Source organism: Platichthys flesus, chromosome 7 (assembly GCF_949316205.1).
Source record: "Platichthys flesus chromosome 7, fPlaFle2.1, whole genome shotgun sequence".
Taxonomy (NCBI): Eukaryota; Metazoa; Chordata; class Actinopteri; order Pleuronectiformes; family Pleuronectidae; genus Platichthys; species Platichthys flesus.
In genome coordinates this window covers 16,994,420-17,012,908 of record NC_084951.1, presented here as the reverse complement: position 1 = coordinate 17,012,908, position 18,489 = coordinate 16,994,420, and the positions used below count along the sequence as shown (strand labels likewise).

General features: G+C 41.0%; 1 protein-coding gene across 3 annotated transcripts; it reads left to right on the top strand.

Moving 5' to 3' along the window:
- Window positions 1–201: 201 nt before the first annotated feature.
- Window positions 202–15,073, top strand: tead3a (TEA domain family member 3 a). 3 transcript variants are annotated; one of them, XM_062391850.1, is made up of 14 exons: window positions 202–508; window positions 4,471–4,712; window positions 7,966–8,030; window positions 8,233–8,295; window positions 8,391–8,453; window positions 9,914–9,925; window positions 10,312–10,422; window positions 10,525–10,568; window positions 10,685–10,746; window positions 10,826–10,959; window positions 11,043–11,213; window positions 11,593–11,733; window positions 11,823–11,975; window positions 12,371–15,073. In XM_062391850.1, exons 1-14 carry the CDS (start codon window positions 243–245, stop codon window positions 12,482–12,484), a joined length of 1,641 nt encoding a protein of 546 aa, XP_062247834.1. In that variant the 5' UTR covers window positions 202–242; the 3' UTR covers window positions 12,485–15,073. The 3 variants fall into 3 exon arrangements, with proteins under 3 accessions (XP_062247834.1, XP_062247835.1, XP_062247836.1); XM_062391851.1 differs by lacking the exon at window positions 8,391–8,453; XM_062391852.1 differs by lacking the exons at window positions 8,391–8,453; window positions 9,914–9,925.
- The last annotated feature ends 3,416 nt before the right edge of the window (window positions 15,074–18,489 follow it).

The window sequence follows — 18,489 nt, the reverse complement described above, 5'->3', positions numbered from 1 at the left end:
ATAAGACGAATATCGCTCCTCTGGCCTCTTGTGGCGCTCTCGTACACATTTTTAATTTTAATATATTTTAGTACTAATCTTTTACTTGTTATTTTGACTGTATAACAAGATGAAATGCAACCCTCTTCTCTCTTAAATGTTTTATTTTATTTTGGTATATATAAGTAGAAATCTTGTACTTGTTGACTGTTTAATAAGAAGAAGCCGAGTCTCCCCACCGCTCCTCTCCCACCAGGAGTCTGATGTCATGGGAGGAGTTTGCGTGGTTGGGATCCACAAAACTTTTGCGTGTGCTCGCTCTCGACGCCACGCCTCTGTGCGTTTTCCTCCGCGCGTTAATTCCACACGAAAACTCATACTTGGCATTCCGCCGTTTTTTCTCCCCCCTGTCACAAACACGATCATCTTTTGTTGTCGCCGGTGAATCGCGGAGGCTTCTGCGGTGGGAACGACCCGCCGAGGAGGTCGCTGTGTGTCCGGAGGAGCGGGACAGGGGAGCCGTTGTGAGGTGAGTGCGCTCTCGGCTACTTCTTTGTTGTGTGCACCAACTTTCACGCTGCAGCTGCTGCTCCGTGTGCGCCTGAAGTTTTGGGATTTTTCACATATTTCGCATTTCCCCGCCGCCGCTTCGATGATTCCGAGCCTCGTGTGTCGAGCAGGGACTCCCCCGCTCCAACGCACCCGCTCACCGGTGCTGTCGTCGGGCTGACTTTCTTGTCGAGTGTCGGAGTTAGTTTGGAGCTTGTTTTTTTCGGTGGGTAGTATTAGCCCGCAAGCTAACTAACTAGCATGTCAGCTCGAGTGTGTTAGCACTGGCTCGTCCGAAACTTCCAGAGAAGGAAAGGGACTTAAAACCCTTATAAACACTGTTAAATCTTTGTCTGGTGATTTTCACTACTATTCCACTTCGGTATAAGAAAGTTTTTCGCGGTTTTGCCTTCAGTTCAAAGGCTTTTTTCTTGCCAACTCACAGTTCAGCTAAACGTCTCCCAGCAGCCGCTGAATGTGATTTCATGCCCCCCCCACCCCCACCTCCCTCCACCTCTACGTGCTAGCCGCAGCTGGGATTCATTTCTAGTTGTTGTGAAAGTTTCACCAACATGTGAGACTGGTTTTTCAGCAGAAGTCAAACGATGAACCATCACAATAGCACCTTTGTTCACCACCAGTGCCGAGATGGTTATGAACAGATGAGTGAGGTCGTGTTGAGTTAAAGTTGGAGCTTGGTAACTTCAGCTCCGCAGCAGCAGTGCTATTCAGCTGCAGGGGGGAAATCTTATAAAGTGCTGCAAGGACGTTAAGCCGAGTTTATCATCACGTCACTGCTATTTCCCATTGCAGCAGATGGCAGCCTGTGTAATGTGCATGTGTCTTGTCAGTGTTTGCTGAGCTCATGGCTTTATTTAGTTCAGTGCTCCACTGGCTCCTCTCTGCACAGGACCGCCTGACCTTTTGGCCACTGGGATCTATCTTTGTTGGAGATGGCAGAGCTATATCTGAGTTCAGAGAAATTTCATGTTGTAGCTCTGCATCATCACCAGCCTGGTACATAAAAACAGCTAAAAGGTTGTTGCATGGTTTCCTAAATCAAAGTCTCCATGTACACACTTCTGAGACACTTAACTTGGCAAACCTAGATAATATAATGCAAACCAGAGAAGATGATTGTGTTCAGGTTAGGTTAAAACTTCCTTAAAGTTTATTATTGAGTTCATAGTCTTGTGAAGTTACATGTGCTGTACTATTATAAAGTGTTTATAATTGAGGTTTGGAAAAACATTCAACAGATCTGCGAATGTGATGTAGTCCATGTCAACATCAAGTCAAACTACAACCTTTGTCATAATCATGTAGTTAAATTAAATACCAGTGTCAATCCCCAAAAAAGTTTATTACCCTTTGTAAAGACGATGGGATTTATGGCTCAGCTTTACACCTGCACCTCATGAAGTGGCCATTGAGTGCACAGTAGTACACTATTTACTGTCAATAATGTATTTCAGCTGGATCAGTGTTCGCAGTGATTTAATCAAAGTTAACTTGTGCGTTGTGTTGACATTGGATTTAATTCCTGGTTGTGCTGTCCCACAGACGTGTAGAAATTATTGTAAAACCAACAAACTTTTCCCTTTTTTTAAATACAGTTTCTTTATATTCAAACATTATCTGCAACAAAGTACTGAGAAGATGAATCTTTTATATTTGAGTAGAGTGAAAAAATGCAGAAATTAATTGAAAGCATTATCGTCACATCATCAAGGACATATGTGGTGTTATCTGAGCAAGTTAAAAATCCAACCACAGTTAAAGAAATAAACAACATAAAGAAATTGGGTAACAGTCCCAAAAATGTCTGTCCTGGTTGATTTGGTGACACCTGTAGTTACTGGTTGTAACAGCAATTGAGGTTTAATACAACTCACCAAATTCTTGGGGCTGATAAAAAACCTTTGTTGTTTAAAGTTTGGGCAATTTCCCCATCACCCTGTTAGCAAGTGCCTTTATGCTGCACATGTCCTGAATGTACGGACAGAACACAGTGAAAGATGTGTGCAGCTCTTCATCTCACAGATCACGGTGGCTGCTAAACCTTTTTTTTAGTAGCCACCCTGGAAAAAAAAGGATGACTAATCTTTTTATGTGATTATGAAAATATGTTTTATAAACATAAAGTTCCTGTCTCATTCTACATCGACTCACTCATCAATTTATCTACAAACCATTGCACCCATTGTCTAGACATGAGATTCAAGGTTCATACAAAGTAGAGTATTTAATTCCTTAGAAATATTTTTCAATGCCTGAAGAGTTCAGAGTATTGAATATACGCTCTTAGAATACTTGATGTGCTCTAAAACCTCCATTTACGTATTAATCATCGAATTAGTCATCACTAAAAAGTATCAGCGAGGTTAGAGGAGTGTTAATGTTGTTCTTGAGCTGTTAAGAGGACCCTGGTGTGTCTATGACCTTTCACCCTGACATAACATGAAGGTTAATCAGATCCAGTCGGAACAAGAGTTCTCACTCTATAAAACTTTCAAGACCCCCCAAAACGTCCAAATTTTCTTTCAGGCTTCGCCCTCTACCAACCATCTCACCAGGGACTGTCTGATCTCTATGGCAACAGCACAGTCCCATCAGCAGTGATTGAAACTGGGAAGGCCCTGTTGCCGTGTTGGTCCATAAGCCCACCACAGCAGGGAAGCGCAGAAACCACGCTGATCTTCTGCGGTTCTCCTGTGGCAGGGACCATGTTAGCCACTCTCTGGAAAACATTACACACCGGGCCGCACTCGTGTTGTATATGTGTGCGTGTGTTTGAGGAGACTTGGAGCATCTTCAACAATAACAAAAGAATGTGTAATTTCCTCATGTGGCCCCGGCAGGCAAGATTGCACGCTTCTGGGAAAATCATATGGCTTTGAGTATTATCTTTTGAGCAAGTTTCTCTCCGACAATTAGCTCGTAAAAGCTATTAAATAATCTCGCCATTACAGCTTATTAGTTTGACATCTCATATTCCATCTTGTTGTATCTTCATACCAACTGTCAGTGCCTTCATTGACCTTGGCCAGTGACTTCAGAAACTGACATGCTTTTAATGTTTTGCCATTTTGTTTGGCAGTACTTTAACCCCAGATGCCAGGGCTATTAATACACCCTGTACCCATGGAAGCTGTAAACAACTTGAGACGAAGCTGATCTCGTCTTGGTGAAGTGCGGAGACATTGCGACTGCAAGAAATCTTTCACCATTCTCAGCAGCCGTAAAGGCAACCCTGGTCCTGTCCATCAATCAGTCTATGTGACATTCAAGGCCACTCTTGAGTGTCTTGAACTCCCATTGGGAGTCATTGGGCCTCGTTTATAAAACTCTCTGGGATACTTTGCCACATTGCCTCACCTCAGTGGCCCCAGTCAGTAACAAAGCCAGTTCTCACTTGTACTTGGAAAGCCCCTCGTCTCCAGGCCCTTAGACGTTGCCATGATTTGCTTCTAGTTCTAAATCAAACCACATTTTAAAACTTCATCCCATGTGTGGTTCTGTGGTGCTGAGACAGCATACAGCGCTGTTTGGTTGCCCGGTTCTGCTCTGAGCCCATTTCTCCACCTCTCACATTGCAAAATAATATATTTCACAAGATGTCCAGTCAGTTAAGAGTTTCAGTTTAGTACCGACAATCATTTTCATATGGACCAACAATCATTTTCATATAGATTGTTGGGGCTGTGTACTAGTGGCAAACACAATGGTTTATTGTAACACGTGTCAAACTTAATTTATTATAACACATGTGACTTTGTTTTGATATCATCAGATATCAAAACAAATATTGCTCTCTACGCTTACATTATGGTTGATAATTTGCTCTAATATTTTTATAATGTGGATGAAAACCTGTTTTGAAACCCTTCAAATGTTCTACAGCATCACATTATTAGTAATGTATTTTACCATTTGTTCAAGGTGTGTTGTGGCCGGAGCCGTCATCATTGCGTCGGAGTGGAGTTGCCGTGGCAGCCCTGACGGGGCGCAGGAGGAGGGTGCCGATGGAGAGGGACTGGCTGATGGGGCAGACCGTGCATTGGACGGCGACCCTGAGGGAGTATGGAGTCCAGACATCGAGCAGAGCTTTCAGGAAGCACTGGCCATCTACCCTCCCTGCGGCAGGAGGAAGATCATACTGTCAGACGAGGGGAAGATGTATGGTGAGGACTACCACAAAGTTGTCATCCTAAAATGACGGGTTTTCATCCTATTAACTATCAGGAGCAGAATATCCCAAATGATTCACTGCTCAGTTTGCAGACATAAACTTTTGTACTGCAGGTTCTTGTTTAGTAAAATGATTCCTAGCTCCCTTTTGATTTTACATGATAGAGTTAGGTCAAATAGGCTGAGATCACTTTCTCACAATATGGACATGGCCTCAGACTTTTGATTCTCAGGAAACATACACCATTTCAGCAGTTTTCTTAGGAATCTAGCTTTGTGTGGTCATCTACAGCGTGTAAAGGCATTTACTATGGTAAAAAAAAAAACTGTTTACACCATGGACTGGATTGGTTATGTGATGCTATGAAAACGGGGTGAAACGTCAAGATTGACAGCTGAGACTGAATCGGCCGTGTGCACTTTGGAAGCCAGTGGTTCATTGATTCTTCTTGTAAAGGCTTCTTATTTTTACCCAGGTGATGGGCTTGCAGGAATTTGGGGAGAGGGCTATTTAGCTTTGAGGTTAAAGTGCAGCCAGCAGGGGCAGAGGTCAAAGGACAGAGTCGTCTGACACTTCAGGTCAGGTTAGGATTAACATATGCAGAAGTTGACTGATTGCTCATTCCCACGGGTCACTAATTACTTACTGACTGGTTCATAAGGGTTTATTGCACACATGCAGTGTGAGTTTTGTTTGTGTCTTGTATAATATGTGCCGGATGCTGCGAGTGGAGCACTGATGTATTTTGAACATGTCTTCCTACTTTATAGGAGACCTTGGCTAAAACCCAACATTCCCGGCATTTTTTTTTTTTTTTTGACAGAGTTGGCATTCACGCCTGCAGCAGTCTGTGTTTTGCATTTGTGTATGTGTGTGTCTGTTGTGAGGGGGAACAGGATATGTGATCCCATGCGACAGAAGGGGAAAGTTTGTTTCAGCATAGCGGCATTTTCTCCTTTTGTGGAAATGTGGGCCCACTGTGTTGACCACCCCCACTTCCCCCAAAGCAAACAAGAAAAGTCGTGCTGGTACACGTTTTCACACATTGTAAAGCTAAACTGACACGAAGACCGTAATACCAACGCTAGGTATGACACGATGTGGAAATTTCTCTGCTGGAGCATTAAGGAAAAGTCTCTAAATGTAGCCTCCAAGTAATAATAGAAAGTGGGTGATCATCTTACCACCAATGCACACAAATCCGCCAAATTGGTTTTATGTCTATAGAAAAGGAAATGAGTAGTGGTGCCAGAGTTGTGAGTGCCTGAACACCATGTCACACTGGTTACAGAGACAACTCTTACCCAAGCACCCACTGGTTTCCCATCTTCAAACCAGTACACCCACAAAAAGCTCCTTATAATATTGTGAGAATCTCTGAATAGCCCGGGTACAGTGGTTAACGCACTGTTGCCTAACAGCTAGAAGGTTCTCAATGAATCCTCCGGAGGATTCATTGCTGTTGTGTACATGTCTGAGCGGAGAACCTCCTGCTACTCTGGAGAAAGACCAGACCGAATTCTCTGGTCATGTCTAAAACGACTTAAGTATTCACCATTCACCGCTGGTATAGTCCCACCTCATATGAACCCACCCCTCATCCCTTCACTAAATGTTTCCCTAATCTGTCCTGTAGTTTTGGCGTTTTCTTTTAACTCATGGACTGAGATGGAATCATAACCTAATTATAGATTATAGATGCATTCTAGGATTTTGGAATCAACATACCACATCCTGTAATACAATGTGTTCTGACCTCCAACCTCCCTGATGTGTTCTCATGTTAAAGTGTAAATTATTTAATGACTGCTTGCAGCAAGGTCTGATGAAAAAGCATTTGGCAGTATGTGGAATAGTGGTAGACTACAGGAAACGGCATGTGTCCTGTTTTGGGAATTGGAGCAGGCTGCTGTGTCTGAGTCAGCCCCTTTTTTGTAGATCTTATGGAATTCTGTGTTCTGTTAACTTCATGGAGCTGATGTGACTCAGCCTGATGTGACCTCAGTCCCAACAGCATCACACCACTTCCCAGAAAGAAGGCTGGTTATGTAGATGATGATAACAGTACATGTGTGGATGTGATTAGATGATTGCAGCAGTGGAATCATCGTTTAATCGCCTTTACCTTAAACTCAAGGCTTTCAGACCTCTGCAGTAGAGTGACCAGAGGGTTGCTCACCAGTTACAATCAGAGACAAGTCAATCGTTTGATGTGAGCTGGAGCCGGGGGAGGCAGAGAACGAAAGAAATGAGCTGGCAGTTATTAGTCACCACATTTAGGGCGTCTCTTAACTGTATGATAACCTCTCCTCTCTCCTTTCCCCCTCCGTTTCCATTATTTGACCATCTGCTAAGAAGCTTTGCCAGCAGGCAAGAACAAATCTGACATTAAATTAACACAGGCTGTCCTAAATATCATACAACCACAGACATCAGTGTGTTGCTGTGTGTGCAAATACCGTCTTTTCCTCATACCAAATAAACCAAGAAGGCTGAAAAACATGCTGGAGTCATGATCTTAGCAGGTTTGTAATGATTGTTCTTGAGGAGATTAGCATTGTAAGATACAGACTGAATAAGAGACTGCGTTGTAACATTGGGTTCAAGCACTGATTACGTTTGGATTAATGTTAATAAATTGGAGCTCATTCTTGTCATTGCTGCCAATTAGAAGAGCTTGATTGCACCAGTAGTTGTACAGGGGTGGTGTATTTAAAAGCATGCCGGTCTGTTTGGTGAATGTGCCACAGAAAATAAAACTAAGTGTTTTGGACATTTATTTGATAAATGAACACTGTCATACGTCAGCAGCAAGCATCATTAAACTGGGTCCAAAATTATGGCTCGTCATGATTTTGAACTATTTTCTGTTGTAGAATGCTGTAATATGAGAAACATTTCTCAGTCTCTTCTATTAAAGGAGCTGTGAACTGACGGAGTTCCACTAAAAAGTTCAAACTTTGTTAGACTACATCTCCTTTAGTTGGGAGCTGAGAAGCATGACATGTTAGTTCCGTGTGTTTCTCATATTAACAAATCATCGTGCCAAAATGTTATTAAATCTGTTACAGCTCAAAACAATAGTGTGATGATTCGACACGGAATGACTAAATATAACAGCTTGTCCCAGCTCCAGCTTTTCTTACTCCATGTCATCATAGCAAAGCACATTTGTTTTGTGTTTTGCTTAAACATGTGTATTTAAATGCTCCAGTCTGATTTTATCGTTTCTCTCTCCACTCCAGGTCGAAATGAGCTGATAGCTCGTTATATTAAGCTACGAACAGGGAAGACACGCACACGCAAACAGGTTTGCACAGATGTTATTGAAGACATACGTATTTACATGTTATCTCATATAATATGATTTGCTAGTTGCTGCATACCGTCACATATGTTGTTTTATTTGATTATAGATAATCTTATTAAAATGCTTATTTATAGACCATAATTGTTTAAAGATTGCAGAAATCACCCTGTGAATGTGTGTGTTTTTATGGGGCTCACTTTAGGTGTCTAGTCACATTCAGGTTCTGGCACGCAAGAGGGTACGAGAATACCAGGCAAGCATCAAGGTGGGTGCCCGCTGAATCAGTTCTCCCTTCCCTCTGTAGTCACATCCGCTCCTCTTTTCCTTTTCCCCTTTTTCCTTCATCCTGTCTTTCTTCAGGTCTCTAGTCACCTGCAAGTTTTGGCCAAGAGAAAGTCTCGTGAGATTCAGTCTAATCTGAAGGTACACATGCCCACTGACTCTGCTTTGCTCTGCATGTGGCCCACATCCAACTTAATCCAATGAAGCAGAAGGGTTATACTTCTCTGTCAGGGTGTTACAATACATACCTTTGAAGCTCTGTGAATGTTAAGTTAACGATATGACAGGTGCAGGGATAACGTAGAGAAACAAGAACTCTTAACTGGTCAGAATAGACATTTTTACTATTAGGGCAGCTCTGGCAAAATGACAGTAATTACTATATATTTTAATGAATATATGTACAAATCAACATGATTATACAGGTTATGATGACATGTTCTTTAATATTTTTTAACTCCAATAGATTATTGAATTCAGTTCAATTTGCTTTGGTGTAGTATAATTCTAATGAAATAGAAACCAGAAAGAAACTAAATTAAATATATAAATATTATAAACCCCAGACTCAGGATTAAGCAGATTTTAGGTGTGAAAGATGCCTCAGACCAAGGTCCAGAACGACGGACCAAAATCTAGTCCGACCAAGAGGTGCTTTCTTGAGTGTGGTCCATAAATTGAAACATGAAACCAAAACTAACCAGATCAAAAGTTACCAATGTCACAAAGACACAAGCTTTGGATCAGACTTTGGGACTCTCAGGTGTGATAACGCCTCAAGGCAGAGCAGCTTGAACACCTTGATGGAGAAGAGAAGAAATTCAACTCATGAAGACTTTGGCACTTGATCATATCATTAGGATGGTTCTAATTAATAGCCATGGGAACATGGTGTGGCCAGCTCAGGCTCTGCAAACTCATTTCGTCAGATACTTTATTCAGTTGCTTTTATGCTCATTCACTGCTTTACATTCACATTAGACAGTTGTTTGTTGTTGCTGAGGGTAAAAGTGAGTCATATTTTATTTTTTGCATGGCAATGAGGTTGAGTACAGTGTTATAAAGGATTGACCTTTGACAGATAGTTGCATGAGATCAGTAGGTTAGCTGGCATGGTTGTTCTTAGCATGTACACGGCATCTAGTAAGACACATGGAGACCTGCATACACAAGGGAGGTTTCACTGCGCCCCTAGCATGCGTTGAGACTTGCAGAATTTCTCCTTCGATACATTTCTGATCTCTACGTTCTCACTCCTCACCTTTTCCCTCAATTCTTTTTGCCTTTCCTGTCATAGCCCTTTTTCCTGTGGTTGTACCATCCCCCTCTTTCTGATTTAATTTGCTACACTTTAATACACGTTTAGGTCAGTATATTTCCTGGTGTAATTATCAGCACAGGTTAGTAGGACTTAGCATGTACTGTCAATGTAAGATGAATGTTAGCTTAAAGCTTAGAATGTGGGTTGAGTTAGGTTTGTTATATAGATTTGTATGAGGGATAGCAAGGTGTTTTCCCTCATTGCCCTAACAGTGATTCTGTGACCTGCTTTCATACTGAATGTACTGAAGTTAATTGATATCGTGTCTTTTTTGCTGTAGGCCATGAACTTGGTAAGTTTTGGCCATATAATTCCAGTTTTCTCCTTCAGGCTTTGTGCTTCGTGGTTGGCATTACATTACCGCTTGTCTACACAGTGCAGTTCTTCTGCCAGGCTATAAAATCCTCATTACTCTTGTTTTTAGTGGCTTTAGTTCAATACTGGTGATGGCTCCAGTTAGCTCTTCTAGCCTGCTAGCGTGGTGCCCCTCCTGCTTTGGCATCCCCCCTGTCTCTGCTTTGCACTCTGTCCTGTCTCCCCTCATTACTGCATCATGTTAAAATAAGTTGGCTGGCTTGTTGTCTAAGGTGGCCTTTAAGTTTCACTCACTCTGTAATGACCAGCATTTCGATAGAAGGAGCATTTTTCATCGTGTGTCACTGTTGTTTTCTTGTTCAGGACCAGGTTTCCAAAGACAAGGCTCTGCAGACAGTAGCCAACCTCTCATCAGCTCAAATTGTGTCTGCGAGTGTAATGAAACCTCAGACTCCCTTTCCTCCACCAGTCAGAGTGAGACACACACACAGACCCACACACATCTGTTCTTTTTTACCTTCTTGGTGAAAGTCTGAGTAATCTTATCTGCCCTGTTTCCCTTCTTTCCTTGTGTAGTTTTGGCCCGGCCCTATGCCAGGACAGCCTGGACATTCTCAGGAGTAAGTATCACTGTCAGATGAGTTGCTTTTGTTTGTTTAAATTGGAGAAAGTGCAATTAGTAATTGGGTTACACATTTTTGATTCCCCACTCATCTGGTTTTTACTTCTTTAACAGCATTAAGCCCTTTGCACAGCCGCCATACACTACACTACCAGCCCCTGTCCCAGCTCCAATCAGTAAGTGTGGACATGAACTGACTGATTTGATTAATCATCGTGATTATCGGCGTGTTAATCGTTTTTTTCTTGGTTCAAGGTTATGAGCCCCTACCGCCCCATCGCCCTGCAGCTATAGCGGCTCCTGTATGGCAAGACAGAACCATCGCCTCTGCAAAACTACGGCTACTGGAGTTCTCTGCTTTTATGGAGACGCAGAGAGACAGAGAGGCGGTAAGGACATCCCAGTGTTTTTAATGTAAAGCCAACAACAACAAAGCATTCCTCTGACCTCTCACACCTCTCTTTTTCAACAGTATAAACACCTTTTCGTGCACATTGGCCCATCGAACCCGAGCTACAACGACCCTGTTTTGGAGTCCATAGACGTGAGGCAGATTTATGACAAGTTCTCTGAGAAGAAGGGTGGCTTAAAGGAGCTGTTTGAAAAAGGGCCGCACAATGCGTTCTTCCTCGTCAAGTTCTGGGTCAGTACATAAAACTAGTTGTACCTTTAGAGATGACAAGAATTGGGTAAAAAATCCGGAAGTTTGAGACAAGGAATTCAGTCAAATTTTCACAAGGAAGGGAATCATTGGGGAATGGTGCAAGTTTGAAAATAACTTGCTAGTTTTGCATTCGATTTTACACTAATACACATAGGTGGCAGCATTCCCCAGAAATAACCTATAAGAAGATTTATTAATTGTTTTGATATTTCAAGATGATGTCTCCTAGAGAAGGAATACACTCATAAATGGATGTCTTGAAATAAGAGAACTAGACCTTGGTGGTGACTTTCTGACTTTCCTCTGCTCTTTACACACTCACTTTCTTTCCACCTTTTCCCGATTTTTTTTTTTCCAGGCGGATCTGAGCAGTGACGTTGAGGAGGGTTCCAGTGCTTTCTATGGTGTGAGCAGTCAGTACAGTGGAACAGATAACATCACTATCAGCGTCTCGACAAAGGTCTGCTCCTTTGGTAAACAGGTGGTGGAGAAGGTTGAGGTAAGAACATCTGCCCAGTATGTGGAAAAACCCAGAGTTTAATTTCAAACCGTATCAAAATGTGTTTTTAATCTTGATGCATGTTGCAGACGGAATATGCACATCTGGAAGGAGGAAAGTACGTGTTCCGCATCCATCGGTCGCCCATGTGTGAATACATGATCAACTTCATCCATAAACTCAAACACCTGCCGGAGAAATACATGATGAACAGTGTACTGGAGAACTTCACCATCCTACAGGTAGGTGTGACTGTGTGTGTGAGTGACCGTGTGGCATAGTTGTAGAACATAAACAAATCCTGGTTTAAAGTACCAACGTTTATAATTCACATGATTAACTGCAAGTAATATAGATGTAATCTTCAGTTAATTTGAGATTTGAAAACATTGCTTTATCCATTCTTGGTTAGCAAAGATAATATTCAAAATTGTTCTGGAGAAGGTTTCTAGGGTTTTCCCCAATGTAGTGATGAAAGTTTTCACTGTGTATTCTCTCCAGATGTTCAGACCTCCTTAGTTCTGTTAATTCTGTCTTTTTCTTCATCTCTATTTCTTGAGAGCTGTTTTCCCCATATTATTCATCATTAAATTCTAACCCTCTCACAATGTCTTCCTCTGTTCTTGTCTCTTACTAGGTGGTGTCCAACAGAGAAACACAGGAGACTCTGCTGTGCATCGCCTTTGTGTTTGAAGTGTCCACCAGTGAACATGGAGCGCAGTACCATGTTTATAGACTAGTTAACGACTAGCAGCACGTCTCGTGCATGCAGAGACTCTCCACAGACTTTTTAATTACATAGAGTATAAACACTATTTCCAGCTCAAACACACATAAACCCCACTCCTCTACTCTAAACACAGACCAACAGTCCCACTGTAGTCACACCTGTTGTTCAATGTAAATGTATTTCTCTCTTCAGTATCCCATGACCTAAAGGTCCCATATTGTAGCAAGTGACATGTTCCTGATAGTTTTTATTATGAAGCTGGTTGGAGTGCTGTATAAATACTGTGAAAGTATCAAAGCACTCAGGTCATGGAGAAATGTGCACAGCCTGTGTTATGAAACTGCCTTAAAGTAAGCCGTCAGGACTCCTGTAACTTTATGATGTCACAACGACATAAACCACTCGTCTCAGCCTCGCCCCCGACACAGCCCACCTGGGCCATCCAGACTGTCTAGTCTGGTTTAGATGGCTTGCTCGGTTCATTTAAATTTTACCTGTGAGTCTTACCAAGCGTTAGCAATAGGCTGCAAAGACCATCTGTGAGTCACCGAGCTGTTGTTGGTGCTCCAGAGGGGAGCGGGGGAGAAGAGATTTTAAACTACATTAAGACGGTTTCTGATATATCTTCTTATGGAAATCATAACTAAAAGTATTGTGTAAGTATAACATATGGGACCTTTCAAACAATTGATTATTTGTGGATTTCAAAACAAAACGTTTTCTTTATCATGAAGCATTTTATTGTCATCCAGTCTAATTATTTAATCACAGAAACCTCTGTGCAACGTCAGGTTCAAAATATCAGTTTTTAATGGCAAATTTAAGTCACTAAAAACATAAACTAATATGGCACTCCGTAGAGTGTATACCGCCGCCACGGTCAAATAGTCCTATGTCTAAATACGACGTAGTCTGGTTATCTGCACCAAAATGTACTGATTTCCTGGCCTGTCCTCCATCCCTCCACCAAGATCTGTGCAAATTGGTTCAACACTTTTAGTGAAATCCTGCCAACAGATAAACACACACCTGTAAACACTAGAATGGCACTCAGTAGAATGCTGCTAAAGCTCATTAATCCTCTTAAATTCAATCAAGCCGCATAGATATCAGTTCTCTAAATGTGATTTTATTTCATCAAGATCCATTAATTATTCCCTCGGAACGCTATGAAAAGAATAACTAAAAACCCATCTCAGTTTCGTGGAAGTCAGGTGAGTAGTTTGTTGCATATCCTGCTGACCTACAGGGGGGACAACATAACCTCCTTGATGGAGGCGCAGAAAGAAACCAGCAAACTATATAAAATCAAGTTTAATTTGGGATATCCTGAAATCGTATACAATCAGTATGTACCTGTGATATTTTTCAGGCACATGCATTTACGTCATGGGTGTGACAGATGTGAGACCAGTTTGAATATAGGTTTTGCAAATCATGTAGCCAGTGTTAATGTAAACTATGCCACAGTGACTTTCTTCTACTGTTCATTTCGTCTCTGTACAGTAGGAAATGATCGAGCTTATAACCGTGCGTCTTCTATCACTGCTTATAGTGGAGTCGGATCTTCAGTTTGTATAATCAACGGGTCACATGACGCAAAGTAAGAGTGTGCCTCTTAGAATATAATGCACTACACGAGTCGTATTTATATTAAAACACAGTGTCGGAGGGTGAAGAGGGCGTTTTTAAAAGGTTTCCAGTGGTACTCGGTTGGAGGACAAGATTGTGATCAAATGTTAAGGGGGTGTTTTTAAAGTTCGGCTCACTTATCTTTTTTGGAAAAGTTCACAAACCGTTTCAGATTCAGTTCACACTTTGGTGTCAGCTGCACTTTGAATGACAGAATCGACCCTTACTGTTCACGGACACGACACAGTGGTTGCTCCGACTGTGTGGGCTCGCTGCAGTATTTCTACCTCCACGTGAGTTGGGATGAGAATGTGCTATGGTTTCATATTAAGCCTTAACCAGAGGAGCACTGATGTATAGGATGTGTACACTACATTTGTAATGGTACTGTTTTATAAGCCAAAACACGGTAAATAGACTTGTTTTTGTAAAGATGAACTGCCGTTGTTTGTTTTTTTACCAGCACAGCTAGAAGTGTTAAACTTAACATCATGATGGGTGTTTCAGTTTTTTTCCTCTTTTTTTGATGTATGCAAAATGATGTCTGGAACACACTAAGGTTATCTACGGTGCACTGGGGTTTTTTGCCTGTTAACACTAACAAACTATCCAGCTGACACTTTTTTGTTCTATGTAATATTTTTCGGTTTTTTTTTTGGTACACGACTACCAGCTATTTTTATTTTGTATTATGTTGTGAATCTTATTTGACACTTTCACCCCCCCTCCTGACAGGATCATGTTTAACCATGTATGATTTGACTCTGTACCATGAAACTAAGATTCAGTTTTAAGCAAGATCATCTAACATTCACTGTGTGGTCGGCCAAACGTGTTTTTCTGTTTTATGAGTTGTGTTTCTTTCCTGTCTGTGTATTTTGGTTGGCCGTGCCTCATCACTCCTTTGGTCAAGTCTGCTCAGTGAATGAAATCTGTGCCTTTATGCTGTACCAATAAAATCACATGGTGTTTGCAGAATTGTGCAGCCTCTACAGTCTGGATAGAAGCATTACAGCAGCTGCTTGAGAGAGAGCAACTCACTAATAAGTAGAGTTAGACTCAATAGAGTGCATACCCTGCCAACGTGCAACGGCCCCCTTGTAGAAAATGCATTTAAATTCACTAGGACCAGGTCTTATTAACGTCAAATTTCACGCACTCATAAATGACAGTCCGTTAAATAAGCCAGGTATTTTTTTTAATCAAGATCCATGGACATTACTTGAGAAGTAGTGCTCTTTTTTTTTATCATTGTTCATGAATCGAATAGGTTTGTTCCGACCAATTTTCCATCCTCTTCTAGTTTGTGCTTATCCCTCCAGTAGTTTGTGTAGAATACTTTCAAAGTCAGCTGAAAACATAACCTCCATGGCTGAGATGATAAAAAGCCTCTAGATTTGAACCATCAACCCATTTGCCTAGTGAAATTGATCTGGCACTGGATGGGCCACATCAATGCTGTTTAGAGAAGCAAACTAATGTGAATTAATATTGAGTGTTTTCGGGGAATGGAATTTGACACAAATGCTAAACAACATTCCTGATTCTGTTTTTTTATTTAATCTGTTTTCCCCTAATTCGTGACTTCTCTAGATAAAAGATTTACTGTTCATATTTAGGGAGAGATTTCCTTGAATTAGGAAAAGTATCTCAAGCTAAGGTTGTCATATTTGGACCTGCACAATTAAGTTTTTGCACCAGTATCATAAATATCTCCATCCCAAGTCCGAATTTCTTCATCTGATCTCAGGTTTAATCTTCGCCTCAGAGATTGCAGTTTCCATTTCCTCCGGCTGGATGGCGCTGTCGCCTCATTTTTCCCAACAGTGCTATAGCAGTTAATATGATCAGCTGAGAGTTTATGTAGAAACATGTCCAGGCTTTACTTTCTTCATTATTCTGCCAACCAATCAGTGTCCACTCATTTTGATACCATCTCTTCCTCTCATCTTAACATGCACACCCTTGATATGGTTACACAACACGTGTGTTCTGTAACTTCCTTGTGATATTCAACATTGAGAAAGTTGGATGTCTTTGATAAACGAGAGGCAAACCAAAGTGCATGTTAGTATAAGGTGTCATGTCGGTGAAGGGAGTGCTATCACCACTCAACTAGGAGTGTTGTTACAATGCAGGGGAAAGTGACATTCAAGCGATAATGACCACCTACGATACAATGTGCTGCTGCTGTAGGGCAAAGGTGGATGTGTGTCAGCAGCAAAGCTTCTGTTATCCCGTCAGTCTAGATAACGACACATTTCAAAAAAATATATATCGGAATAGTATCTCTTGTGTCAGTATTGGTCCCTCAGAACCCATTGCTTTCGGCCCCCTGGTGTCTCAACATTCATTGTATGTAACTTTTTTTTAGAATTGTCTCGTTATTAACCACTTATTACAAAGAATGCAATTGAGGCTTAGTATTTTATAATAAAACCGTTAACATTTTATAAATGACTTAAAACTAACTCAAACGTATATAGAACTTGAATTAAAGTTTTTTTTTCTTAGAAAATGTCAAATTAAATGTATATCTATTCTGGAAAATAAGTTTTAGAATGTGTGTCGGGCTCTGAAGCTCACCATGTTTAACCCTTCAGAAATACACTATATTGTTTATAATAATGCAAATGCTACATTTTTGTGTGATGGCTGCCTTCCAAGAAACACACACCATAAGAGTAGGTTAACTGAGCATTGACTTACAGACACACACACGGTGGTAATGGCAATACAATATAAAGATAAGGTGGGGGCACTATAATTTTAACCCATAAACGATACTATAATTAGACTAGAACGACTGAAATTGAATAATATAGTCCAATAAATTACAGTGTTCTTATTGTCTTCGCTGTTTAATGTGTGGGGTGAACAATGATGAAATGTTACGAGGTACATTTACTCCATAACTTTATACAAACTTGAGCTGAGGTTCATATTGTCTCCACCCACATTACAAAGTGGTGCTGACGATGCACTCTTCTCTTAATACAGGGTTCATACACATTTTGACAAATGGAATTCCATGACTTTTCAATAACTTTAAACCAAATGTCCATGACCAAACATTTTGTGAAATCTCATTGTATAAATAAAAAAGTGACAACATTTTGTATTTCAGCTATAAATTAGAATTTCAAAGCATACAGTATACCTTAAATTACACAAATGAAAGACAATAGTTTGATTTCCCCAAATTGGTTAGGGATGTACAATACGTGGGACACTTGTAGGCACTTAACATTATAGCAAAAATGACGAGAAATGTCCCGACCAATCAGAATGAGCTGGACGCTTCTAGGCACTTATCATTGAGGGGCAATGCCTAGAAATGTCCCACTCTTGGTGTTAGGGAAGTACAATACGTGGGACACTTGTAGGCTCTTTACATTAAAGCAAAATGCCTAGAAATGTCCCACACTAGTGGTTAAGGAAGCGCAATTCTTGGGACACTTCTAGGCACTTCTACTTGCAAAATGCCTAGAAATGTCTTGACCAATCAGTATGAGCCGAACACTTCTAGGCACTTATCATTGAGGCAAAATGCTGTGAATTGTCCCACACTTGTGGTTAGGGATATACAATACGTGGGACACAAGTAGGCACTTATCATAGTATAGGGTTCATACACATTTTTACCAATATACGAATATAACAAATTTCCATGACTTTTTTTCCATCACTTTTCCAGGCCTGGAAATAAACATTTAACAATTCCATGACTTTTTCAGGTTTTTCATGACCGCAGGAACCCTGGTAATATTATATTTGTTGCAAAGTGACAACAATGTTTTCCAAACATAAATTAATGCTTTCCACACGATCATGTTGGTGTTCACACTTGAAAATGCAGGAACTGTGGAAAAGCATTAGGCTTTAATTATTCCCATTGAAACACACACACGTACACGCACAGTTTTGTCTCTTTTGTGTGAAGATATTCATCTGGTGTTATCTGCCTGTCTGCCTGCCTGCCAAAACAACATGTGGTGAACACTGACACACACAAACACACACACACAGTCATGAGGCAGGGTGTGGTACTCACCAATTAAACATACCAACGTGGCAATAGTTTAGCAGGTGGCTTGTGCACATATATCTCCTTAAATCAGTGATATGTCCCCTTTTCCAAACCGGTTCTTAAACCGTTCAATCTCATCAAACATCACGTCCTTGTCCTGAACCAAAACTCTCCCTCGGCCTGAGGGGATTAACATTCTATCAACAGACAAAACTATTTCTCTGACTCATCTTTCACCATCTGTCTCAGATAAAATCTCTGGTAGGAACATTTACAAAGAGCAGCTGAAAGGGGGTTGACTTTGTCTCACATACATGTCCATGTGCATATTCTACAGGTGTAACATGCGTTCATTATCTTGACA